General features: G+C 44.7%; 1 protein-coding gene across 3 annotated transcripts in view; it reads right to left on the bottom strand.

Annotated features, from left to right (window-relative positions):
• Positions 1–821: 821 nt before the first annotated feature.
• The window catches only part of LRRC1 (leucine rich repeat containing 1), a 126815-nt gene continuing 100069 nt past the window's right edge, over positions 822–27567 (bottom strand). For all 3 annotated transcript variants that reach the window (XM_060308083.1, XM_030840988.2, XM_060308082.1), the window contains exons 8-14: positions 26164–26308; positions 23570–23688; positions 21773–21856; positions 12482–12597; positions 5266–5438; positions 3959–4095; positions 822–2349 (exon numbers count right to left, since the gene is read on the bottom strand). In XM_060308083.1, the coding sequence (XP_060164066.1) occupies positions 2191–2349; positions 3959–4095; positions 5266–5438; positions 12482–12597; positions 21773–21856; positions 23570–23688; positions 26164–26308 (933 nt within the window). In that variant the 3' untranslated portion in view covers positions 822–2190. The remainder of the gene's footprint in view (positions 2350–3958; positions 4096–5265; positions 5439–12481; positions 12598–21772; positions 21857–23569; positions 23689–26163; positions 26309–27567) is intronic.

The following is a 27567-nucleotide window of genomic DNA, read 5'->3' on the forward strand; positions in this document are numbered from 1 at the left end:
ACGACTAAGGTGAAGGTGGCTTTTCCTGCTCAAGGAAGGGGGAGGAAACTAATCCCAAGACTGAAAACAAAAAGCAAAACAAAGCAAAAAACCCCAAGTGAATGTGAAGTAGAAGAGACAGGCCAAAGGAAACAAGTAATTAGGTACGTAGAATTTTCTAGAAAAATTCAAACACACACACTATTCTGTCCACCTCTATTCCACCAAAGCCATGGTGAACTGAGTAGTAAAGGGTGGGCTTTATATGAAGACAAACGAACAAAATACCAGGGAAGTTGTATCCGTTCTTCAGGGTCAAGAAAACTCTCCTTAAATAAGGCCGATCTGCTGCTCTTATCAGCCCATGAGTCTGTGGCATCATCTTTTGCAAAACAAAACCGAGTATGCCGGAATCTTAAAACGGAGAAAAGGAAAGGGGTGCCCACAGATGAGGGAACGAGAGATAAAACTGAGCAGCCAAAAACCACTTATGTGCCGTGTGCTTTCAAGTCAGCAGTCTTAGAAACGTACACGCACATACAAACCACCGAAAAAGCAAAGTGAAACTCCTGGTAGTAAAAGAAGGTATCGCAGTTGGTTGGTTGAAAGCAGGTTTCTAAGGAGTCTGATTGGCCAGACAGCCCCAACCCAAGGTGAGGCGCCAGACTTGAAGGCGATGCTGGGCTCCACCTCGGGTGGGAGGAAGGGGTACTCAGACCCACAGGAGGTTAGCATAAAACCACCGGCGGCTCAGGTATTTGAGGAGAGGGAGGGCATTCTTAAAGAACTCGGCTGCCTTCTATCATTTGAACATACGAGGAGAAATCAACTTTAAAAAGCTGTAACAGCTCATGTCCAGGGTGACTTTATTTCATGGAAAGAATAAAAAGACAACACCAACAGCATGATTTTCCTAAACACCACACAGGGACAGGCTGTGTCCTCTTTTCATTCCTCTTTTATCACATCATACAAAATTTAAAAAAAAGAAACCAACAGAAACACACCAAAACATACCCCCAGACCCCTTAAATTAGCAGATTTAAAATTAAAACTTGAAGCAATATTTTGTTATACTTTGATCCAAACTCTATGTACAAATTAAATTGCACTTATAAAGACAGCAACATTTCTAACGGGGTTGTAGGTTCTGCTTTATTGTGGTTTTATATCTCGATATAAAACTTTTAAAGCTTTCTTCAGTAAAAACCATACTTTCTTTAATAGTACATAATGCATTTCCCCACTGAATTTCTGAGCCGGTTTTTTCTTTTTGTGCTTTTCCGCTGTTTTATTTTACAAATGGCACATACCTTCTGAGTAGGTACAAGCAGACACAACACTCATCCTAAGAGACTCATTCATGAAAAAGTCAGACTGTAAAAGAAATGAAATATTAGCAGTCTAGTCCTTTGGTTCATCTTAAAAAAAAAAAAATCAACTGGTATAATTTACGAATTGGTGGTAACTCTTCTTTTTGGTTAAAAACAAATCCACCTGGTAGATTACTGATTAAAATCCAACATTGCTTTCAAAGTACCACCTTTCCAGCCTCCTCTCTGCTCAAAGATGCCATTGTGACAACTGGTTTGACAGGACACAGGCTACAGTAAGGCACAAGTGGATGGTACAAATAAAAACAAATACTTTAGGACTGGTGGTTGCTTTTTTTTCCTGCACGTACCGTTTCCAAGATAAAATCACAAAAAGAAATACATATTTTTTGTTATGAAATACCTATACAAAATGTTTAAATGTACACCATCTGAGCTGCCAAAAAGGGTTTAAAAAAGTATCAATTTTTCCCCCATACATAAAACTCTCTCTCATCAGTAGGTCCAAGAGAACTTGGGTTCACAATGTCCCAGCACTTTATGGGAGGGAGGAGGGTCAAAATTCCCCTTCCTGCTCTCCCTGACCCCCAACACAAGACAAAAACAAAGGTCAGATGTTGTCAGTAGTGTATTCTACTTATTACAAACAACTGAAATTTAGGAAAAAAAAAAAAAAAAAATCAGGCCGGAGACCACGGGTGGGTGCAGTGACTGGCTGCCGGATCAGAGTAAGGCACTTCCCGGGGGCGCAGCATCCCGACGCGTGGGTGGGGACCGGTGCGGGGTCCGGTGGAGGCCACGGCCTCTGGGGGCTCCACACGGGGACAGGCTGGCTCCGCAGCAGGACGACTCGGGAGGTATGACGTGGACGCGCCATCTACACCGACGTGGTCACGCGGTCAATGGTGTGGTTGACCTCGTTTTTGTTGGAATCCAGTCCTTTAGCAGCATTCCTGTCGTTCCGTAAATTTTCCACCGTCTTTTTCATGTTCTTGAGCTCCCCTGGGTGGGGCGTGGCTCGTCTCAGGAGTGTTCTCTGAAAAGCAAGGAGCGGGATGAGTGTTTGGGTTTTACTCCATCACTCCTTCAAATGCGAAGCTTCCTGGGTAGCTTTCCAACACAGGTCTCCCCTTCCTAGAGGTTAAGAGGCAGAGTGGGCGAAAAGCTTGCTTTGGAGGTACGTGCATTTATCAACTGCTCCCTCGCGGTTAAGGGAAGACGAAAGTGCTGAGTATAACTTACCTAGTCAAGATGGAAGGGCTCCTTTCAGAATAAAAGAATACTTTGCAAAATACGAGACGAGTGTTACAATAAGAACAAAGTTCCACGTGCAGTAAGAAAAAAATAAAAGATTTGTGAGATAGAATTGTGGGGGGAGGGGAGGAAGAAGAGAAAGGAGTCAAAAAAATTCTAAAATTAAAATCCCTAGAATGTTCTACTATTATCTGAAGCGGTTCTGGCTTCCTTCAACCCATGAGGCACGGGAGGTGAAGGAAAAGGGAAGTGAGGAAGGACTTCTTTTCTAATTTTGCTGCTGTGTTTTATTTATGACCTACTGAAGAAAGTTCACATTTTTCTAATAAAGACCACAGGGTGGGAAGTGAAGTGACAGGGTATGGGCAATGTTTTTAAAATTATATTATTTAACATGTTCTGTGCTCTTCTGCTCCTAAAACAGTATTTACATCTTATAAATGGCCAGTCCGGGAGTTTCAGGAGGAGCTACGATAGGTTAACAAAGGAGGAGCGGTACTAAGGCAACGCGTAACTGGTGAAATAATCATGCTCTAAGAAGTCATGAGATAAAGTCATTTACATTGGAGTCATTTTGTCATGCCTAATTCCTACTTTGCCCTCTGCCACTGTAAGTGAATGAAAGCCCACTTGGGGACAGCTGGAATAACAAAGACTCCAGGCAGTAATTTAAAAACTGCCCTTTGTCTTGGGGGCTGCAAGTACTCCCTCTGAGTTCTGCTTATGAAAATCTCAATTAGTGCAAGGAGTTTAAGAAGCCAAAGCCAAACTGCAGGAAGACTCCGAGAGTTGTCCCTGACTCAGCTGGATGGCTGAGACACATGGAGGATGGAGGCAAGTAGGGCTGAGTGGTCCTTTCAAACCTGTTCCTGATTTCTGAATGAAAACCCATAAGGGAGTCCTACTTAACATCACAAGCTCTCTGCATGAAGGTGAAGGCTCCCGGTTATGTGAAGATAAGCAAGAAGTCCAGGAGGACAGCAGGCAAGCTAAGCCACGTGGTGAAACATGGGTGAATCCCCATGGTACGGCTACAAATGGGGGTGGAGGGCAGGGAGAGACTCAGTTCACTGGGAACAACAGAGAAGAAAAAATTCCCAACCAATTTTAAGAAAGCAGTGGGGGCAGGAGGGGTAACTATCACAAATAAAGAAAAAGAAGCACCCACAAACTATTCAAACAAACAAACAAACAAACAAAGTCTCATTTGGTGAATCAGAATCTTAGAAACTCCCAGTTTTGCCTTCTAAAAACAATTCTTAGATGTTGAAGGCAGAACAGAGAAAAGACTATTTGAAAATAAGAGAGATCTTTATCAGGTGTCCCTTTCAATCTCGGAAGGCTTTTAAACTTTGAACGTCTGTGGAAGCCAAGAAGCTCGAATCCCATACCGTTTCATTATCATCCTCGTCCTTTTCATCTTCCAGAAATCGGATTGCGCTGACTCTGTTCACTGCACGCTCATTCCAGGCCTCATCGGACACATCGTTCACCAAGCTCTCCAGGGCACCACAGCGAGGCAGGTTCTCTGTTGGACAAAGACCACGTCAGCAGGGTTCCCATGACTGGCAAGGTTGCCCTTTCTTTTCAAGGATGCGTAATTCTATTTACGATCATAAGATATCTGCTAAATCAATATTTACTATTTCATTCCAGAATGTCATCATGGTTCATAGAGTTCTTTTTCATGTTTCTTTTTTACACACTCACTTCAGAAACTTCCTCTTGACCATGATTTGGCCGCACATGTTGGATCTAGTACTTTGCTTGGCAGCGCAACCTCCCGCAATTGTTCTCTTGGGGTCTTAAGTGCTCCTCTAACGAGGCTGGGATAGGTAAGGTGGCTCCATTCGCCCAGACCCTTCTCCCTTTATTCTATCGAAACCAGCTCCCAGAAAAGGATTTACGACAGTCATGTGATATGAGTGTGAATGCTTTTTTTTTTTTAAAGTAATCACGTTTTTTTTTTTAGAAGATGTTGGGGGTAGGAGTTTATTAATTAATTTATTTATTTTTGCTGTGTTGGGTCTTCGTTTCTGTGCGAGGGCCTTCTCTAGCTGCGGCAAGTGGGGGCCACTCTTCATCGCGGTGCGTGGGCCTCTCACTGTCGTGGCCTCTCTTGTTGCGGCGCACAGGCTCCTGACACGCAGGCTCAGTAATTGTGGCTCACGGGCCTAGTTGCTCCGTGGCATGTGGGATCCTCCCAGACCAGAGCTCGAACCGGTGTCCCCTGCATTAGCAGGCAGATTCTCATACCACTGCGCTCCCAGGGAAGACCTGAATGCTTTTTTAAACCACACATAATTTACAAAACAAAGGTACAGTCACTCAAAACAATTCCCTGTTTTAAAAAGAGTTTGCTGGAGACGTTCAATACTAATCCTCCAAACTGTTTGGATTTTAAGGGACTCTTACCTCTTTTAGGAGTATGTATTTGCATTTTCAGCCTTAGCTAGAACTCAAAACCAGAAGGCTGTTTAAAGAATATCAAATGTGATACACGGGTATGAGCAGCACGTTTTTTCTGCAGAGATACAGGGGAAGCTTCCCAGAAAAGACCCACAATGACCTCACACCTAGGCTGGCTCTGCAGGCAGATAAGACACAACGCAGTCCCGTGTGTGAGTGAGAGGCCTTAAGGACAGGCATTAGCTGCTGCTAATTCTCAGGGCCAAGTGAACCTGGTCCTTCCATTTACCTTGGCAGGCAGGTTCAGAAGGCAGCTGAGGAAGTAAGACACAGGTGAGAATCTTCTCCCCGGTGGTGTGGTCAGTGTCCGTCTGGAACGTGAGCAGGGGCTGGGACTGGTTGTCTGATAACCACAGAGCCTTCAACTTTAAAGCAGTCAGGGATAAAGGCAGGTGCGACAGCCTCGATGAAAACAAAAGGAGACATGGGGAGCTTACAATCTGTGATTAAATCAAGTCTTGTCCAAAACAAAACAGGAAAAAAAAAATAAAAACCGCTTCCTGGGACTGGGTTCAATATGTGAAAAGGTATTATGTTTATAATAAGATACTCGATTTACCCTTTGCCAGTGGACGCTTCAGTGGGTGACTGTGCTTCCCTTTTCTGTCATCACCTCTCTCATTAGCACCTCCAGGCCATGGGGCAAAAAATGAGGAAATTACAGCACGCGCTGTTTACTCTTGGGAAGTTTCCATTTAAAGGCCGGGGTGGGGCGGGGGAGTGGGGAAGCCAGTGTTAATTGTGGAAGAACCCAGAATCCGAGTTCTTCCTAAGTCAATGGGGACAGCCTCACCCGCAGGGCTGGAATAAGACCATGGCGTTACCTGCCCCCGGTAGCACCTGGCAAATCGGGACGTGAGGAAGGTGAGGCCTTGGGCGCTGCAAAGTTTAAACTGCAGTTAAAATAAAGATTAAAAGTGTTTCTTTATGGACTCCACTTGCTCTCTCTGGGGAGATTATTTTAGGTATTCCATTTTAGACTTTTAAGTCTCTGAAAGCTTCCACTTCTCAGACACCTACGTGATAATTAATTTCCACCTCAGATTGCTTCAGTTTCGAAGGAGATAAAGCACTTTAAAAACTGTAATGTGATACCTAAAGATTAGTTTTCTACCTATGTTTGTACAAGTATTTGACCAGTTAAATCTATTCAGTGATGACCGTCACCAGAAATCATATGCACTTGGTACTTGGCGAAGATTACTTGGAGCAGAGGATCTCAACTAGGGGCAATTTTGCCCCCGGGGACACCTGGCAATGTCTATAGACATTTTTGGGGGTGCTACTGACATCTAGTGGGTCAAGGCCCGGACGCTGCTAAATACCCTACAACGCATAGGACAGCCGCGCAACAAACAACTATCCAGTCCCAAATGGAACGCTGCCAAGGGTGGAATGCTGCTCTGGTAAAAACCAAGGCTTTACACAAGTTTAATTCACTCTGAAAGCACCCGAACCTCTGCAGATACCAGGAATTTAAGGTTTAAAGAACTTAAGGTTATATTTGATCAAGTATTTTCACTCTAAGGACGGCTCCGTGGATTAAAGGATAGCTCCATCTTAGAAATGACTTCATACGTTAGCTAAAAATAAGCTAATCACAGTCTGTTACCTACAATAGGAGGCACATTTTCTTAAAAGAAATCTCTGGCCCATTAATTCTATAAGAAATTATGTGACAGCGTGTATTCCTGGGGTTCTTTCTTCTATGAAATGGTACCTCTATCTCCATTTAACATGTATGGGAGAGATGCCTAAATGTCTCACCTGCAGACTTATCAGACGTATTTTGAATTGACAGACTTACGGGAAATAAACTAGAAATAAACTAGAAAAAGCAGTTATACTCCAATATTATAAAACCAATCCAAGTAAAATGTAAGCACAGACCAACTAAGTTAATTTAACAGATGAAGTTAGAAATGATCAAAGAATGCAGACAGCGTATTAACACACTTTCTATAAGAATAATGAATACATTTCACAAAAGGCTTCCCATGTCCTAGTTATGGAGGTGAGAAAATATTTTCTTTTCCTAAAAGTTAGTCCAGTCAAGGCTGACCCATCCCATACCCACTCAGTGGGTGCAGTATTGGTTAAATACAGGGAACTGTGCCCACGTGGGAGTGAGGTTCTCAAGTCGATGCCATGAGAATTGCCTACGTGAAAGGACCCTTGAAAAGACTGCGTGTGTTGTACACGCCACTATTTCACCAATGACGGCCAAATTGGGTGGGAAATATGTGTTTTTAAATCCCAGAATCCACCCAGTGCAGTGACATGCACATACCAGGAGGATGCCTGGAGGGGTCTGAGGGCGCAGCAACTCACAGCCCCACTTCCCCTGATTCTGAGGTATTGGTTCTTTGAGGGGACTAGAAAGTGAAATCTCTGTGCTTATTTGTATAAGCGTACAAATGATCTCTCCCTCTGCCCAAAGGCTGTCACACACATACTCAAATGCAAGGAAGTTAAAGACACGAGGCAGGTATCTGCCAGACACTGTGACAGGACTTTTTAAAAAGAATACCCCTAATACACTGGGGGGGGGGGTGCTTAAAAGACATCAAACCCTTTTTCATTTTATTGAACCAAAGGGTAATTTCTTTTGAAAGTTTGTCCCTATTTCTCTTTTAAAAAGGAATTAAGCTAATATCCTCCAGAATGTTTCAAGTTTCAACGTCTTGGGCAAGAAATCTATAGTCAGTGTCTCTACCTTCGAGAGAGTAAAGAAAAAATAAATCAAGATTTGAAAGCTGGCATGACACAGATACTAAAAACACGGTCGTCGTGCCTTCTCAGACTAATAACTGGCTTCCCAGATAAGTGCTAAAGCAAAGGCATAAACAAAAGGCTAAACAGAGCATCAATAATAAATAACAGCTGCTAAGGATGCAAATCATGTCATAAAAGCTAAAATAAATTACTAGACTCCACAACAACAGGTCTTAAAATCACATGCCACCAGGCCAGGTAAGACGGATGCGTGGTCTAGAACACTGGTTTTCCCGCAAAGAATCAACGTGCCAGCTTGGATTCGGCTGCTGCCGGCCAAGCACACACCACACATGAGCTCGTTCACACGTGTCTTATGGACAGAGGTGTTCCCAGTGTCAAAGAGGAAAAAAGCCCTGCTCCCTGCCCAGTCTGCAAACAGAGACTCTGCGGGCTGGGCCGACCCTGTCGCTGACTCACTGCGGCCTTGGGGAGAAAGACACACACTCCTCTGTTTCTCTTGGGTGAGCCATCCCAGATACAAGCCAGAAAACAGATTTTTTAAAAAATCTGCTTTCCAGGGGAGTTAGTAATACATTTTTTGGTTTATTCTGGTACCTTCTGTTCACTACAGGATCAACACAAGAAGCCGCAGCCCCCTTTGTACACATCTCTGTGCTACATTTAGGACCACATCGCCTCAGAAATAAAAAGCCCGTGGTTACTATTTACATCAACAGTACAAGGAATAAAGCAAATGAACAACCAAACCGTGAGCTTCTCGTTTCCAGATACATCGGTGACCAGCCCACTGAAGTGACCTTCCCCACCTCTGGCTATGGTAGCAGTTGCTTTATCAAATTTATTTAGCACCTAAACATGGCCTACTGATTAATGTAATACTAACTAGACCTATGGCTGAATGCTTCTTACAACTGAATATTTCATCTGTTTGTTACCTCCTAGTAGAATTGTTAGTTTTAAGCAACGTTTTCAAAAATGTTTAAAGAGATACACAGAGAGAACATAATCAGTGAAAAAATTAAACAATCCCAAAATATCTAAAGTGAAAGCCCCCTGTAACCTCAAGTTTCCAGCCCTCCTCTAGGGGAACCACTTAATATTTTGGTGTTCTCTATAGGTAAGACTTTTTAAAAACAAAAACAAAAATGAGAGCACCAGGCACTGTCCACACTTGCTCTTTGCCCTGGGCATCGTGGGTCACAACGCAGAGAAACAGATCATTCTCTAGCTGCTCAGTATTCCACAGTCTGGCTACACTGTTGTGTTTTGTCTTTTAATATTTTTTCCAGCTTTATTGAGATCTAATTGACATATACCACTGTGTAAATCTGAGGTGGACAATGTGATGATTTGATATATAAAGTTGGTGTTCAGTGTCTGAGGATGCAGGACCTGCGGATGCAGAGGGCCAACTCTGCTGCGGCATCTTATATAAGGGGCTGGGGCATCTGCCCATGTTGGTACCCTCGGGGGTGCTGGAACCAATCCCCCCAGGGATACAGAGGGATGACTGTTTCGGGAAATGGTTACCTCAGTAGGCTTAGTATCTCCATCTCCTCACATAATCACCACAGTGTGTGTGTGTGTGTGTGCGTGTGTGTGTGTGTGTGTGTGTGTGTGTGTGTGTGCGTGTGTGTGTGTGTGTGTGTGTATGCGTCTGTGTGTTGGAAGCATTTAAGATCTACTCTCCTAGCACCTTTAGAGGATATAATACAGTGTTGTTAACTACAGTCATCATGCCATATGTTAGATCCCCAGAATTTATTCATCTGCTAACCGGAAATCTGTACCCTTTGACTGGCATCTCCTAATTTCCCCCACCCGCTGGCCCCTGGCAACCACCAGTCCACTCTCTGTTTCTATGAGTGCAGCTTGTTTAGACTTCCCATAAAAATGAGATCACACAGTATTTGTCTTTCTCTGTCTAACTTATTTCACTTAGCAAAATGCCCTCCAGCTCCATCCTTGTTGTTGTAAATGACAGGATTTCCGACTTTCTCATGGCTGAGTAATATTCCATTTCATATATATGTATATATGTGTGTACACACTCACACTCTCTCTCTCTCTCTCTCTCTCTCTCACACACACACACACACACACACACACACATCTTTATTCATTCACCTGTTGGATGCTTAGGCTATTTCCATATCTTAGCTACTGTGAATAAAGCTGCAATGAACATGAGAGTGCAGATACCTCTTGGATATCCTGTTTCCTTTTCCTTTGGGTATATACCCAGAAGTTGAACTGCTGGATCATATGGTGGTCCTATTTGTAATTTCTTGACGACACCCCATACTGTTTTCCATTGTGGACGCACCAACTTACATTCCCGCCAACACTGCACAAGGGTTCCCTTTTTGCTGTGTCATCACCAACACGTGTTACGCCTTGTCTTTTTGATAAAAAGCCATCCTAATAGGTATAAGGTGATACCTTTTAGGCTTTTTAATTTATTTTTTGGATCATGAAATTCAAAGTTACAAACGATTTCTCCGTCGACAGCCACGGTTTGCAGTATTTGGTACTAGTAATATTGTGAGGAAGATGCTCCAATACCCGATTTTGTGTACTTGGTGGATAGTCATATGGGAAAGAACCTAAGAGTTAAGGACATCTGTATTCTGGGCCCATAGGTGGCTGCTGATACAAGGCACCTCCTCTATTACTGAACCAGAAGGCTTGGGGCTTTAGTGTCCAAGTGGCATTTCAGCGTTATCCTTGCTATAATTTTCCTATCAAACGTGTCCAAAAAAAGTTTCTGGGAACCGATATGCAGCCTCCCTGTGCCGTTTGCTACTTTTATATGCTTGTGGGGAGAGGCAGAAACTTCTGTTGTATTTGGTAGGACTTCCCATGGTGTGACATTTCTGCAAGCTGAAAAGCTAACATGGTAGCCTCTTTTCACCTGAAGGGTATCAGTTTCTCTACTGATACTTTAAATAAGTAGTAATTAAATATTTTAATAAGCTTAAAATCTGGTTATGCGTCTATATATACAATGGACTAAAGGACACACCTAACTGACTCAGATGACAGCTATGGCACTCGACTTTTTAATTGGCGTTTGTCCACCCTGGCCCAGGCATAATAAATATTGAACTTTCCCTTCTCCTGAGAACTTGAGAATGGGGTCTTCACTCGTGTGAAAAACAGTTTTTAGAGGTCAGAGCCATCTTTCTGCTCAAGAATTAGTGACGCAAATCCATGCTCCCCAAAGTGGCAAGAACTGGGGCGGGTCTGGAATCACTGAGCTTCTACTGCTGCAGGGAGAGGTTAGGAGGGAAGGGCCCTTCTCAAGCTGCATATCTCCTGTTGGGCTTAATCCAAGCAGAAATTCAACATCTAGCTCAAATTAATTCTGAGTTTCCAGTCACCAGTGAATGGCCTTAAGAATCTATCAAGATGTCCTGAAAGCATCAACTTTAAAACGGTGAGGGTTTCCTGAGGCCATAGCTCATCACCAGGTTCCCCCGTGTCCTGCTGTTTGTTTAGCACGGCTGTCCACGATCCATTAGCAGGAGTGAAAAATGGTGGCTCGTGCCTGACCTGTGAGCAGCGAATCACGTAGGCCGCAATCCCCCAGACACTCTTTGGATCGCTGGCCTTCACCATTTTGAAGCATTGATCATCTTCCCCTGGTCCAGCACGTTCTCTCCCATCTAACTATATAACACCCAAAAGCATTTTTTAAATTCCTTTTGGCAACATAGCCTGTGATATCAGGCCCTTTGCAGTGGCCTGCCAGCCATTCTGCAAAATGAACATTTTTAACATTTCCATTCAGTCGACAGATATTCACCAGGCATCTACTGAGGGGACAAATCACAATGACACACAAACCATCACATCTAACTTTAGGTAACTTTAATTTCAGGAGGGTCGCATGCAGGTAAACAAGCAATTAGCATCAGCGTAATTCAGAAATGCAGACCCAGAGAGGAGGCTTCCTGGAGAAAAGAGGAACATGAGTGCCAAAGGATAAAAGTGGGGAAACAGAGAAGGTGTCAGAGGTGGAAAGAAGAGCCTGGATAGGCGGGCTCAGGGGAAGGAAACTGCGGTGACATTCGCAGTGATGAAATTGGTTCAGAATGGCTGAAATGACTCTAGTCCACATTCCAGAGTCTGGCAAGCAGCCCGCAGACCTCTGACCCAGAACTCGAGAGATGGCGCTGCTGTGACCTTGGGGACACCGACTGGTGGCTCGTCAGGTTTTTTAGACTATGAAACACCTGGCAATTCTGACATTAGCTGTGGATCTTCTCACCAGCAAAGTGTCCCTGAATACAATTTTGTTCACAGTGTCAGGGGGTTCAGAGTCACGGGCAAGGCACATCAAGACCCCTGGCTAAAATCTAGCTCAGACTCATGGGAGCTCTTTTTTCAGATGAGGAAACCAAGGTCCACAATGACATACAGAAGCCAGTTATAAAAGCCAAGACCTAGGTCTCCCTCCCCCTTCCATCGTGGTACCGTCATCTGGAAAGCATGTGTCCGGCCGTGCCCACTGTAACCTTAAAGGACTCCACGCTCTGGCTGCCCTTGACCTTGTCCACTCCATCGGGCTCCATCACTCCAGCTCCCAGACTGGGAGCTTCCAGGCCTGGCTAATGTGACCAATCAGTATATATTTTACAAGGTGGAGCAAAGGCAAGACACCAAGGCTGGGGTGGATGACCGTTTGCTTGTCTCGGGCTTACCTGTTCCCTGCCACGTCCAGGACGTGCAGCTCAGCGGCCCGTGAAACCTCCGCAGGGATCCGAGTCAGCCTGTTGTCGCGCACGCAGAACACGGTGAGGCTGCTGCACCCGCCGATCTGTGATGGGAAAGAAAACATGACTGTTTTCCAGGTTTTTCTGGGAGATGGGGGTGGGACTGGAGGGTCTTGTTCATCAAATGGCATGAAAAGGATGCACAAAATAACATCACACGATTTTAAGTCTCACTGATGACCAGCTATGATTGATTTAAATCATATAAAACACTGAGTCGTCCAGTAAGCTTAAAAATCTCTGCAAAACATTAAACACGTATGTTCTAAATTAAGTCAAGAAAATAAACAATACAGTTCAAAAACTGCATTCTGAACAGAAAGTCATTTTCTACTGCTACCTAATGCAACTGCATCTTTTAAATATGTTAACCAGACAACACAGGTCCAGACATATAGTATTTGGTAATATGGGAGTTTAAGAATTCTAGTTTGGAAAAAAATATGAAAAAGGAGATGGATATATATATATATATATCTCTGAATCACTTTGCTGCACTCCAGAAACTAACACAACATTGTAAATCAACTATACTTTAATAAAAAATTAAATTAAATAAAAAAGAATTCTAGGTTTCAAAAGTCAGGCCAAAGGTGATACACACACACGCACACACACACACCCCTTTGAAGACCTGCCCATTATGTTAACTTCAGTGTTCCAGTTTCTTTAAAAATAAAAGAAAACGAGGAACATCTGAGAGATGATACATTGATTTCTACCACACATCTTTTAATAGCCTTTGGTCATTCACAACTTAATTTGATAAATTCATTGCTCTTTGACAAATGCAAAATGAACCATCTTTTAGCAAAAAGTGAATTTGGTCGGCTAAGACCTACTGCTGAAAGCACAAGTCAATATCTGCGTCCACACCAAATTTGATTCCCTTTTTATTTTAAGTAACCGATTCAAAGGTAACTGAGCTTAGTAAGAGTCTAGTCTTCGCAAAAGAATTCAAGGACTCTCTTGAATAAGCTGTCTGTGGTTTCTACAGTCAGGAAAGTTGAACGAAGGGGTTGCAAAACCAGCTGGGTCCCAGACACAACATCCCGCAGGCCCGCGTCCACGCTACACTCTCCACACATGCGCTGTTCTGACTCAGGGCGGCTGGGGAAAAGGGCTGATGAAGGGACCTATTGATTCTGATACATGGAAAAATACCCCAGAGCCTCCGCCAGAGGAGGAGCAAGACACCCAGCTCTCCGTCAGTATCTGAATATACCTTCTGCCCTTTTCTATTTATTTCTGTGTTAAACGTACGTGTGTTTCTTAAAAAGCGGAATGCACATTTATGAAACTGCTACATAATTACCTTTGTGCACAATCTTTTTATGTCTTCCCTTAGGAGTTAATATAAGGATTTTGAAATAATATATTTAACCACAGCATGTAACCATAATGAATGTAAAAGAAAACTAAACACACAAGAAAACACAGACTAACATTCCTCTCTGGTCACCTGGAAACACCCAGAGACGTACTGTTCCCCTCGTTTCTCAGTATTCACATTTCCCATCCCAGAAAAACTGGTTTGCTCACTGTCCTCTAAAAGACATCTTATATTTTTGGTCGCACTGTTTCTTATAGATACACCCTTCTTCTTTCTGTCTTTTTTAAATCTTACCATCACCCCCAATTAGCTAAACATCCTCTACCCCGAAAAGCCTGCCCAGAGCCCCTGGTCCACGTCAATCTGTTTCCTTTCTAATTATGGTCCATACAAACCCTCTGACAGATCGTTTGATGGGGCTGTTTAATTTGCACGCTTACATGTCATCAGGGTGTTTGGCATCCTCTCTGCCCAAAGGTGAAGCCCAGCTACCTACCAACATTCCTCATGAAGGTATGTCTACACACTTGTATTTGTTTACTTACTACTGAAAGGCTGCTACTTAAAGTTGTCATCTGCTTCTATGTGTAACAATGGAGACCGCAAAACTCTTTTCCCTGGTAAGAATTACCAGGGCGGCCTCTCACGTTTTGTAAATATCACGTCCTAAAAGAGGCACCTCTTCTGTGGGGCCTGGCATTCTTCCCTCCCTTGAGGAAGGGGCTCAGTCTAACCCAGGCGCCCAGGCACCTCCCAGAAGGAAAGGAATCAAAACCCTGGACACCCTGGATCGTGTGAGGACCGACACGATTAGATTCGCTCTGATGAATTTAGGTGACCCCAACAAAGATCGACCCATGTGGAGGTCCCCGTGGGGCCCGGCCCCGCTCCATGTGGACGGGGATCCGCACCGGGTCTGCGAGCCAGGAAGGGGTGCCTACTGGGTCAGCACGTGGCTGAGGCCGGTCACGCCTCATGCCGGCCTGGCTTTGAGGAGACAGGGCTTATCTGGACTCCAGGGAGGCAAAGCAGGTATTGGTTATTTACACACAAGCCAAGGCTGCATCGTGACTTGGGGCTTCGCTTTGTCAGGAAGCCGCCCACTGCCCCCGCCACCGGTGGGGTCTTTGTCTGGGGGGCCTACTGTTGCATACACCATGTGAACATTTTCAGTTTGTACCGTGTGCCTATACCATCTACTCCTAAACATTAATTAACTAATGAAAGTGGGTCAGAGAGGTCTTTGAAAGTCGCCCGTGCAATAAAAGTTCTGGACAAGTTCACACCGCTTACGTACTTTGGGGGAAAGAACGGGAACTCCCGGTGGAGGGTGTGCACTGGCTACGTGCTTACAGCCCGTGATTTATTTTTTTCTCTTTCCTTCCCCGCTCTACTCTCACACCATTTGAGAGGTCAAGAGGAGGAAGGCAGTGTATCCAAGAGCCTCAGGCGCTCTGGGTGGACAAGGCAGGTGAGTGGCCTCTGAGCACCACTGGCCATGTTTTCAGGAAACGATGAGGACAGAGAGTCCATCTGGGCTGAATGTGTGAGGGCTGCCTAACGGGGCAAAAAGCAAAGGACACGCTCACACCAAGCCAGCTGGGAGGGCACGGCGCAAAGCTTTGGCTTTTGGAAGAGAGGATCGAGCAGTCAAAACCATGATTCAAAAGACAGAGTTCTTCACAGACGTCAGAGGGGGATGCGGGGTGACGGAGAGGGGGGGCTCTGGGACCTCACAGACCAGGGGTGGAACTTAGGCTCTGTCCTAGGTCCTGTGGATTTGGATATGTTACTTTAGCAAAAGTAACAATAAGCATTAGATTGAACGAAACCACCTATCTCACAGCCCCTATCCTAGGACCTGGCCTATTGCTGCTGCCAAATAAATGTAGCTGTTGTTTTTCCAAGAAGTGAAAGTCCCAGGTCCCAGTGACAGGCTGTCCACACCTGAGCCCCTGCCATGTTGCTGGAACTGTGCTGAGGCTGCCTACCTCCGCCCTGGACGCCCCAGAACCTCCTAAAATACTGTCCCCCTGACGGTGCATCACAGTGACATTTTGTGTTCATAGGACTGAAGAACTGGCCTGAGCTCAGTATTGCATTCTGCATCATTCGCGTGTATTTGTGCTTTCTCTTTTGGGTTCAGGAGGCAGAGTTTACAGGCTCCTTAGAGGTCAACAGGATAAAATGTCTCCATCACTTAGAAATTCTGGGAAGCAGAGTCACTGTTTAAATAACTTATTACCAGTTACGTAGGAAGCTGATATTTTCAAACTCCCTTTAACCACAAAATAGCACACAAGGAAGGCAGCACCAGAGAAAAGAATACGAGGGCTTGGACTTGGATTCTCTGAGAATTACAGAACGTAGCTAAGGATCCTTGTTGAGCTGTTCTGTGTTCTCCTAATTCAAGACAATATTGTCCTTAACTCTTTGGCACTGATCTGATCCATCTCAAGGATATGGGACCTGCAGATCACTGAGCAAACCTTCAGTAAGGTCAACTTTCCCTGAGTATTAACTGCCTGCAGGTGACAGCTTAAAGGAGCTAATCAGACAGATTGCGTGACTCAAAGAGAAAGCCTGTGTTGGTCACCTTTGCCTGTAGCCTGCCTTGTGAATACCTGCCCCGAGTGGAAAGGAACTTTCATTTTCCTTCGGCATCTTCCTTTCAATATTATTTGTAACAGAACTGAACCCACATTTCACTGGCAAGAGGGAAAATGTACAATAAGCAAAATCTGGTCAAAATCCTATTTGAACAGAAATAACATGAGGTATAATTTTAGAAACCAAAGACTATTTTTTGCCTTTCCCATGATCATCTGTGGCATATTATTCAAATGTTCCCTGCTCCAGAAATATTTTGGAAACCATGTGGTTTTGGGACTCCCTGAATTGTTGGGCCACTGACATCAAAATATCCACTAACAGCGACAGCATTCTTCTAATTATAAGAAAGTAACTTAGTTGACTGGAAAATAAAAACCACATACACACACGCACGAAAGCACAATGAGAAAATAACTCAAACCAAATCCTGCCATGAAGGGATAATCAGTCTTAACATTTTGAGGTTCAAATGCCATGCATTTGTGATTATAAATAAGCACTTCAACAGAATTAGAACCAGCCCTATGATCTTTAGCACCTTTGTTTGCATACAGAATCAAGAATGTCTTCCCAGGTCATTTTGCTTCTAACAGAATTTTTACTGACCACATAGTTATTTCCTTCTACATATGTATCACAGATTACTTAGCAGATCACCACTGTAGACACTGCTAATTAGTTCTACCATTTCTTTGCTGTGTGATCCTGGGCAAGTTACTTAACCTCTCTGAGTCTTAGTTTAGAAATCAATATCTGTTGGATGCTGATGATGATTTACCTATACCTCATTGAATTGTTGTGAAAATCAGACAAGAATTAGCCTGAAGGCACTTGGCACAGGGCCTGGCACATGTCAGCTGCCTCCGGACATGTTTGGCATGGTGCCTGGAACATGCTAGACGCTCCTGCATACACTGGGAGAAATAATCTCATGCATGATTCTCAGTGTACATCCATAATAGTTCTCCTAGGATAAATTCCTAGAAGTGGAATTACAGAATCAAAGGGTATGCCTATTTTTCAAATTTTTAATACTACTACCAAATTCCCTTCCAGAGAAGCCATAATAATTTATATTTCCATGATAACAGGCACTTTCCTGTACTCTAACCAATATTTGGTATATTATTATATTTTTTAAATCTTGAAAATCTGATAGGTGAAAATGCTTCAATTAACATTTTGTGAATAATGATTTCACATTAAAAGTCATTTCTATTTTTTTCTCCTGTGAATCACTGGTTTTTGTGGGGGGGTTCTTTGCTTTTCTTTCTGTCCACTTTTCTAGAGTGGGTACATCTCTTTTCTCAATGATGTGAAAGAATTTCTAACAGAGTAAGGAAAGACAGCCTTCACGTGTGATGCTGTAAACATCACCCTTCCCCCAGCCTGTCTTTATTTTCTTGAAGGTCAGAAATCTCATTTTCACATAGACAAATCCATCAACTGTTTTTTTTATGAGTTATTTCCTCTTTCAAGTTTAGGAATGCCTTCTCTATCCTGAAACCCAACGGTCAGCTTTTTTTTTTTTTTTTTTTAATTCTAGCATTTTTAGGTTTTGTCGTATCTCTTTTATTTATCAATAATTTACTTTAGAACATCATGGGAACTTACTCTAGAAGAATTTTAAATTGTACTAATAAGAAGGCAGAAAGCTGTCTACAAAATGAATACTCTATCACCATGGACATTTCTGAATAGCACAATATCAGTGGGTGATTCGTGTTTACAGATTGCCTGATAAAGGAAAGCTTTGACGAATGATCTGCAAATCCTCCCTTGTCTCATCTCACTGGACAGGTATGATGTAGGTAGAGTCACTTCCATTTTGACCTAATGGAGACAAGAGACTAAGCCCTAAACTTGGATATATACTCCATTTCTTCCAGCCAGAAACTCTCTGTGGTCTAGGTCATTTAATGATAAGATGTGGCTGGAAATACTATAAAGTTTGTGTCTATCCTCATACGCATGATCACACATACACCGACAGCCTGTCTATCCACGAATCAGAGTCTCTTCCCCTTAATTCTTCCCTCCACCAAAAACAGGGTTTTTTAGGGAACTTCCTTATCACAGAAACATACACACTTGAGCAACGAGATGAGAAATAAAAGACGCAGGTAAGTGGATTGAAAAATCAGAAGCATGCCACATGTAGCAAATAAAGCGATTCTAGCCTGTCCCTCAGAGACAGAACCGTGCCAACAAAGTAGAATTTGGTGAAGGCAGATGAGCCCCCAAGGTATGCCCTTCAGAATTTCTGAATAACTTAAGATGTAATTCACAGAAAAGCATTCTTTTGAGAGAGAGTAATCGGAACAAGTCTGACAAACACATAGCAAAACCAGGTTCCAGGCCATGCAGTCATTTAAAGAAACAAAAAAAAAACAACTGAGTTTCGAGGAAAATGTCCGATGTTTTACAATGAAGAGCACACAAAGCTGTCAGCCGATCTGAATCTTCATGCATTTGAGAAGCAGAATGGAAGTCAGAGATGCAACTGTGGTCTGAACAATACTTACAAGATTGCAAGTTTACCTGACTTTTCTAAATTTCCAAGCAGCTAACAATTAAGAAAACAAGAGACATTCATTGATTTGCAAATGTTTACTACACATAACACCACACAACACAAACAGAATCTATTATTGTGACCCACACAGTGCAAACATTTTCCCCTCAACCATTTGGGGAAAAAATGCAAATAAATGCTGCTATAGACGAAGGAACTGTGCTGTAAAACTGACAATACGTGATACTATCCAATGGGGGAAAGAAAAGACAAAAAAGAGGAACAACTACACAGCACACCAGACCAATGGCCATTAATACAATTATGGATTTGGGGCATATAAATGGAATTGGTCAGCATTTCAGTTTAGATGTGTCATGCGTGAGACTTAATTGTTCAAGAGGAAGTAATCACGTTTGGAAAGAAAAGAATCCAGTCAGGAGACTGCAGGATTTGATAGGATGGTATCAAGCTTGGAGGCAGAGTGTATGCACACACGTGGCATTCCCCCTGCACACACACTCACACTCACACCAGACCAACAAACAAGACCCCGTTCAAGGTGAGGGGCCCATCAATGATTTGGCAGCTCAGCCCAAGGGTCAGAGGCCAGCACTGCCCATCTCTGCAGGGTCACCAAGCTGGGACCCACAGCAGAACTGGGACACGTCCTAGCCTGGGAGCTCAGAGTATGTGAGTCGGAGTGAAATGGGCTAGAAAAGAGCCAGTCCCTGGGGTCCTAAAACAGCTCTGCTTTCTCGGGCAGCTGAAGGAAAAGGCACAAACTTCATTCCTTGATGAAACTCCAAATGCCAGGGAAGCAATCATATCAATAATTTCATTCTCTCAGAGTGACAACAGGGCTGATGCTAATATGATGGGGACAGTTTACAAGAAGAAACTCCTCACATTCTTGTCTAAAATGTGTTCCTTTGAAAGAGCAGATCCAAAGAGAGGGATGGGGACATGGCAGGTGGGTGGTGACCTTGCTGGGGATTAACATCATACTCAGAAGCCCTCTCCTTGGCATTTACTGAAACTATTCCTCAAATGTATTAATTTTCTAAAGTGTCCAAACTAAAGATGATTTGACCTTCCTTTACCCAATCAAGGTCCTGCCTTACGTCAAGGTCACAGCGATGAAAAGGTAGGTTCAATCTGCTTTTATGGGCTTGGCCATCTGGGGACACGTCTGGAACCCATTCTCCCAACTCCCAGCTGTGTGAGCCCCGGTGGGGAAAGCGTCTCACCAGCCTCAGTTTCCTCATCTGTAAAGCGAGGAAACCCTCACGGCCTCAAAAAGCTGCTGTGACGATTCAATGAATATACACAACAGCAGCTAGTGTAGTGCAGGACATTGAGAAAGGAAGTCATGAATCTTTTCTACTTCTCTCTGCATGTGTTTATGTGTCCGATCTACACCCACCCACACGTGTTCTCCAACAAGAGTACAATTAAATGCTCAGAACACCAGCTCTGTGTTTCGGTTTATTGCTTTGAGACTGGAACCAAAACATTTTGATGAGCAGACTCTCTGCTGTCCCAGTTTAGCTGAGATGAAGAATTAGGTCTTTCTGCTGGAAACAGAACGTAGTCACATTTATAACAAACATCCTTATGCTTCCACTCAGGAAGGCTGGCCGTTCTCACCCAGGGACAAGCCTGGGCTGCCGAGAGCAGAACACCCAGATGGGGAAGGGAAAGAAGAGACCAAGCCAAGTCGGACACCCAGAGAAGCGGCCCTGGGAGCGTAAGAACCCCTCGAGCTCTGGCTGGTTGGAGGGCAGCTTTGAAACTATTCCAAAACAGACGTTAGAAAGGGTCAAACAGAGAAATAAGGAGGAAACGGTGCCTGGCCAGTGGTCATCACATCAGAGGACACAGCACTTTTTCATATGAGGCCTTGGCCAGGGCGAGGGGCTCACCAACGGCTCACTTGATGGGCGGAGGCGGGGGGGGGGGGGGAGAGTGGAGAAACGGCATCTTAAATTTTATTTTAGGCTCTATTGCTAATAAAAAATCAAGCTCAGTACGACCCATTTCCAATCAGGTTCTCCTGGTTCCAAATAGAGAGTCTTCCTTTTAAACAATGGCCCAGATGCCTCCCCGTGTGATCTGTCTCAGGTTTCCTCCCCATTCTCAGTATTGGCACCTCCTTTGCCAGAAATGAAACGCCACTAAGCTGCACAGCTATGCCTACAAATGATGGTGACTGTCTCTTTTCTCCTGCTTGGAGCACGGACCAAAACATCCTAAGAACCTGGCCCGACCTTCGCGGGCGTCCTCCTCTACGTAGAAGGCTCGCTCCCTCTCTCCCGGAGGCAAGCCTCTGCCCAGGAAGACGCTCCACCAAGATCCATTTTTATGACTCCAATGGTTATGGGGCAGTTTAACCTCCTCATCAAACCCAGTCAAACCCAAAGTCATCCCCTTCCTCTGCCCAACTCCCAGATCACCCCTTCCTGTCCGTGGTGTCACTGTTCTCCTAGGTCAACCCCAAAATGTCGTTCTCTCTGTCCCCCAACGAATTCACCCTTCCCAACTCTGCTCACAACCATCTGGACCCACCTACTCTCCTTAGTGTTACTGATGGTCATTCTTTCATACAATTCCTCCAACCATCCCTGAATCCACAGATGAGAGTTGACACCTTTAAAAAGCATCACATAAGTCTTTTAAAGTAGTTGACATCTTTGACCCCTTATGTGTTATTATTTCTTTATAATTATCATTATATTATTTTCTTAAAAGCACGTACCTCTTTTGGTAAAGACACTAATTTATTTCTGTCTGCATTCAAGTTGCTCAACTTCTTAAGTTTTCCAATGCTCTTAGGTAAAGTCTGTTAAAGCAACATTTTTGTTATTAACTTACTGCATACTTTTCACACAGCTCAGAGTAAAACAGATCTTCTCAAGAACTGAGAGAATCTAATCTCATCCAGTAAGAGAAGTGACGGTTCTTCCTGGATATCAGGTGTTTGTAACACTCACTTGGGGGACGTGGCATCTAATATTTTGTATTTTTGTAGAAATGAGAGTATGTTTCAATGAAATGAGGTCAAAGGCACAGGCCTGGGAACTGAGAAACACCAAGTAAAAGAGGTAATGAAGGCTCTTTAAGTCAATGAAGTGAAATCTGCAACCTCGAGATTCATCCCTCCCCCGCCTGCACCTCTGAGAACTCCAAGAGATGGTGGCTTAGATGCCTGTGGAGGCCAGAGAGCTCAGCAGGCTGTGAGAACCCGAGCGGGGGGGCCATGAGGCTGGGGGAAGGAGGGGGGCCACCCGGGCTGGTGTGGGAGCCCACGGGGAGGGGGGGGTCTTCAACCCTGATGGAATCAGGGATGAATATTATTTTTCTGACTGTTATGACTACCATCTGTAATTCCTTTTTTCTTTTTTTTTTTTTTTTTGACGTGGACCATTTTTAAAGTCTTTATTGAATTTGTTACAATATTGCTTCTGTTCTATGTTTCGGTCTTTTGGCCGTGAGGCATGTGGGACCCAGCTCCCCGACCAGGGATGGAACCCACACCCCCTGCATTAGGAGGCGAAGTCTTAACCACTGGATCGCCAGGGAAGTCTCTACCATCTGTAATTCTAAACCCAGAAACAAGGAAGGAGAGCCTAGTCCCTCCCACCCAACCTGCCCAAGGAGGCCACTGTCCTGTCTGAGGGGAGATGCTCCGGGCACACCCCGCACTACCAACCCTACATCCTTCACTCACTCTTGCTGTCTTCTTCTGATCTTTTCACCTAAAGAGCATTACTCTGTTTATAAAGAGAGGAGAAAAGGGAAGAAAAGAGGAAAAAGGAAAGTAGAGTAAAACCTAAAGTGACAAAATATAGAGAAAAGAGAATGGCAGGAAAATAAACTAAAGAAAACAGCGGCTACAAGACAACGACAAGAGGAGAAAGGGGAACAGATGGGGTGGGAGGTGAAGGACGATGGACAGAGAGGAAGCAGCAGGAGGCGAGAAGCAGCTGAGGTTTGCCGTCGCCCTGGGAACCCACCCCAGCAGGTGCTGCCCCGGGAAGATGCAGAGGCCTCTCTCTGGTCCAAGCCCGGGGAACCTGAACTGCCTCACCCAGCTTCTCAGATGGGGCGAGATCAAGGTCAAAGCTGTGCTCTGGCTCCTCCAAAAGAGCATCCCCCCACCCCCAGTGCTCCCAAGGCTTCCCGAGACAACCACCATTCCCTCCCCCTCTGGCCCATCCTCGGACTCCCCGATGCAGGCATCAGCACTTCCACTGACAGGGCCAGTCCCCACCCACCCCCCGCCCCCGCCTCCCTGGGCCCCCTAGTGTCCAGCTCAGTCCCTGTACCCTAAGCATCACAATGGGGACACACTCTCTGATGGGGGACCTGGACACGTCAAAACGGATCACCTTTATGTCACATGCTTGCTTCTCAGGTCCCTTTGTTAGTTACAATGTAAGGCAATTTCCATCTGGTCTACCCAAATTACAAATAAGTAGAATCGAACCTAAGGAGCCTTTGTGATACAGAACCCACAACATGAGTCTCCCTCTGACCCTGGAACCACACTCACCAGGAGCCGGTTTTCCGTAAGAACCAATTCCGTGAGGCTTTCACAGTCCCCAACCGCCTCGGGCAACTGGGTGAGTCTGTTCTGATCCACCTTCAAGATTGACAGTTTCTTTAGTTTTCCTGTAAAAGCGTTATTCAAACTCATTAGTTATCACTGTCTTCCTGATCACCGCTTGGTACTTCCTATCGGCTGTCCTTGCTCATTTGATTTCCTCACCCAGCTTTTCAGATTATGAAACTGTACCATTCTCACTTCGACCACGAACAGTTGAGAGTTAAAATCATTTGTTCAGAATGTCAGAAACAGTCAGCAATTAGCGGCAAATCCTTTGGAAAGTCACTACCTAAAAATACGTCAAAGCCCAGAGATTTCAGGAAAAAAAAAACAGCTGGCTCTTGATGGATCCTTAAGAAGAAGAAATGTCTCGTGTACAGAGGAGAGACTTTAATGTTACTCTAACAATCATCCTCACTAAAAACAAAAGACAGCACGGTGCTGTTTATTCTATCACCTGTGGATGACAATGACTCCGTGAAGATCCCTACAATGAAGTATTTCTGTCAATGCAGAGTCAGATGGTAATCTTTGGGCTTCCCTGGTGGCGCAGTGATTAAGAGTCCGCCTGCCAATGCAGGGGACACAGGTTTGAGCCCTGGTCGAGGAAGATCCCACATGCCACAGAGCAGCTAAGCCTGTGAGCCACAACTACTGAGCCCGCACTCTACAGCCTGCAAGCCACAACTACTGAGCCCATGCAGCACAACTACTGAAGCCCTCGCGCCTAGAGCCTGTGCTCTGCAGCAAGAGAAGCCACCGCAATGAGAAGCCCATGCACCGCAACGAAGAGAAATCCCCACTCGCCGCAACTAGAGAAAGCCCGCGCACAGCAACGAAGACCCAATGCAGCCAAAAAGAAATAAATTTTTGAAAAAAAGATGGTAATCTTTGAAAAGCCACATTAAGACTGATCTATTTCACTCTGAGTGGGGAAAACGGACTCACGGGCAATGCCCTCAGGCCACGGGAAAGGAACTGGGGTTTACTGCAGCCTCCTCAGCCCCCGCGGGATGGAGGAGATCCTGCATCACCAGATTCTCACTTTCAACTACTACTTCGTCAGGGGCTGAGCCTACAGAGCAGAGGTCCTTGTTATCCACAGAGAGTGGTCGGCATGATGACACTGTCCCCAGGAAAATCGGAGAACAGCCTCTATCATAAAAGAGACATAAATCTGGAGATGTGGAGATGCTGAAGGGATGAACTCGCTTTGCGTGCGGTCCCGGGGCAAGGCAGAGGAACTCACCGATTGCTAGGCTCCTTGTTTAGCATAATCAGTACCAACTAACACTGTCCGCAGAGAGTCCCCCCCAGTCCTCAGGCCAGGAGACCCATATCCTTCTGCGAGGCATGGAACCCTACAGCTGACAGAGCTCACTCCAAGAATCTCCTCAACAACATCACTGACAAGTGGTCCGACAGCCTTTCCTCGAATACTTCTAGTGATGGGAGGCTCATTTCTTCACGAAGCAGCCCAAACTGATTCATAACAGATGCATTTTAAGCTCTTTCTTAAATCAAACTGAGATTAGCAACCCTTTCCTTTCACCCACTTGAACTAGAAGACGGAATAAATCTCCTTCTACCTGACAGCCTTTCAAAGGCTTGACATCAACCGTCTCATGACTCCTATTTCTCCCTTTTCCCAACGACAAAACATCCCCAGTCCCTGCAACTGCTTTCCGATGCCATATATGATTCTCAGCAAATGTTTCTACCTGGAGTCAAAGTCCCCATCAATTTCCCAACCAGCCTCAACCAAAATGTAGAGCCAGTATTTCTGCCAGGTCGCTATTATCATCTGGACCAAATACCAGAAAGGAAGGGGTCCTCTGTCACACAGCTTCTCCAACTACTGAAAACCTTCCCCAAACTCCCTTTGATGTTCTGAATACAAGTTAAGTGAAGGTCAAAGACAGCTATCCTATGTCAACCACACAGTTAAATATAATTTCTTACAATTTCTAGGCAGCTTGGCTACAGTGGAGCTGACAGTGTATGTCTGTTTATATCTTCTCTGTTTGCATTTATTTTCTCACCCTGGGCTGTGTTCCTTTACAGGAAAGGAAATGTCTGGACGTTTTTTTAAAGGAAATGGCAAAGAATGGTTCAAGGAAAAGATGATTCTCGATAGACCAGAAAAGGTTCCATACGACACCCACTCTCCCTGTTAACAGCCCTTACCTGGGTCACACCATAAGGTCAAAGGTCGTTTCCCATAAACTATATACGATGCTCAATTAGAAATGTCTTAGTGGTTGTTCATATGTCTGAAACACATTCTGTGATTTGGGCTGATCCCTACCGAAATCATGGAAATAAGATGTGGAGGAAGTAGACAGGGGCCAACACTTAAAAGTAACAACACGTATAACTGCTACCAGACCAGGGCGACAGAAATGCTTGCATATGGAGAAACTTTAATTGTATTAAATATTCCTTGCTTGCCTTCTTTAAAAACAAATGACTGAAGGAATCACGTCCCCAGCACCTGAGAAGAGCCAGCACCTTGGTAGTTAGTTATTTTCAATACTCACCAATGCCATCTGGGAGTGTTTCTAACAAGTTCTGGGAAATGACTAAATCCGTTAATGACGTCAGGCCACTGATTTCTTCGGGAAGTCTTTCCAACCTGTTTTCAGAGACATCTAAGCAGAGCAGGTTCTTCAGATTTCCTATTTCCTACATCAACGACACAGGAAAAGAAAGTCATGCCTGAACCTGCCACGGTATGGAGGAATTTGTTACAGCGATTTTTCAAAATCGAATCCCAGAGTGGTCCTAAGGATGTTTCCTTAGCGCCGGTGTGAGTGTGAAGGCAGGGGTAAGTTTCCAGACCCCCTTCCAAATAAAACCGAAAGCAGTGTGAATCACACACACGGAGCTGGGAGGGATGCCAAGCCCTCCGACGTCATGCAGGTGAGGAATCACTCCCTTAATAAGATGAGGAGGTTGGCACCAAGAGAAGATGAGTCGTTTTAAGGTCCCACAGATTAGGGGAGAAAAAAAAAAAGGAGGCTAGAATCCAGTTCTCCAAGTTTGGAATCAATCACTCAGAAGGCAGCTCGCACTTGAGAGTGAGCCTGAGATGTCCTGGAAGGAAACCATCTACTTTCTATCTCCCGTGACAGACAGCGCTTGTTACGACATCGGTGCATCTGCTCCCCAGCCAAACTGGAGCACATAGACCCGCCGACACCGTTAACACCCGGGACAAGAAAGGCAGACTGCTTTGAAGCAGAAGAGCCAACCCATGAGTGAGGGAGGTGCCTCTATGAGGCTCACATTCCATTCAAGAGAGATCGTACCCTTCCGCTCTCCAAGGGCACAGTTTCTCTCTGATAACCGCCTCCACTGTTCCGTGCCATTGCCAGTCTGTTACGTTCCCACTCTCAGTACCCTCCCACCCGGACTGGTCTGGGCATCCTCTGCCCACGTCTGTTCACAAACCACGCCTCCATCTTTCCCTCCAGGAAACATCGCTCCAGTCACGGAATCAGACCCCTCCTCTAACTCCAGTGGCTCCCTGATGGCTACATAAGCACAAACTCCTCAGCCGGCATTGAACTGGGATCGATTCTTCCAAGTTTATCTCCCACCTAATATACATCCTGTGAGCCCCACCCCTGCATTCCCTGCCTGTAGGAAATCAGACTACATTTCTACTAATTTCATGCCAGGCCCCTGAGGTTCTTCCACTTTTTCATTCATTCCTTTTAACAATGGCTTTGTCTCCTTTTCTTTCTGTCATCTGTGAAGACAGGAAAATAATTCTGATTCTCTGGGACTGTCTGATGTGTTTAGTCCTGGCTTAACAGAAGGTTATACAAGCGGGCAAATGAGATGTTGAAATAACCATTAATAACATGACCAGTGGCGTGTTCATTTCTTTGTGTTTGGGACATGGCATTTTGCACATAATTGTTCATGTACATCTGTCC

Source organism: Globicephala melas, chromosome 11, assembly GCF_963455315.2.
Source record: "Globicephala melas chromosome 11, mGloMel1.2, whole genome shotgun sequence".
Classification (NCBI taxonomy): Eukaryota; Metazoa; Chordata; class Mammalia; order Artiodactyla; family Delphinidae; genus Globicephala; species Globicephala melas.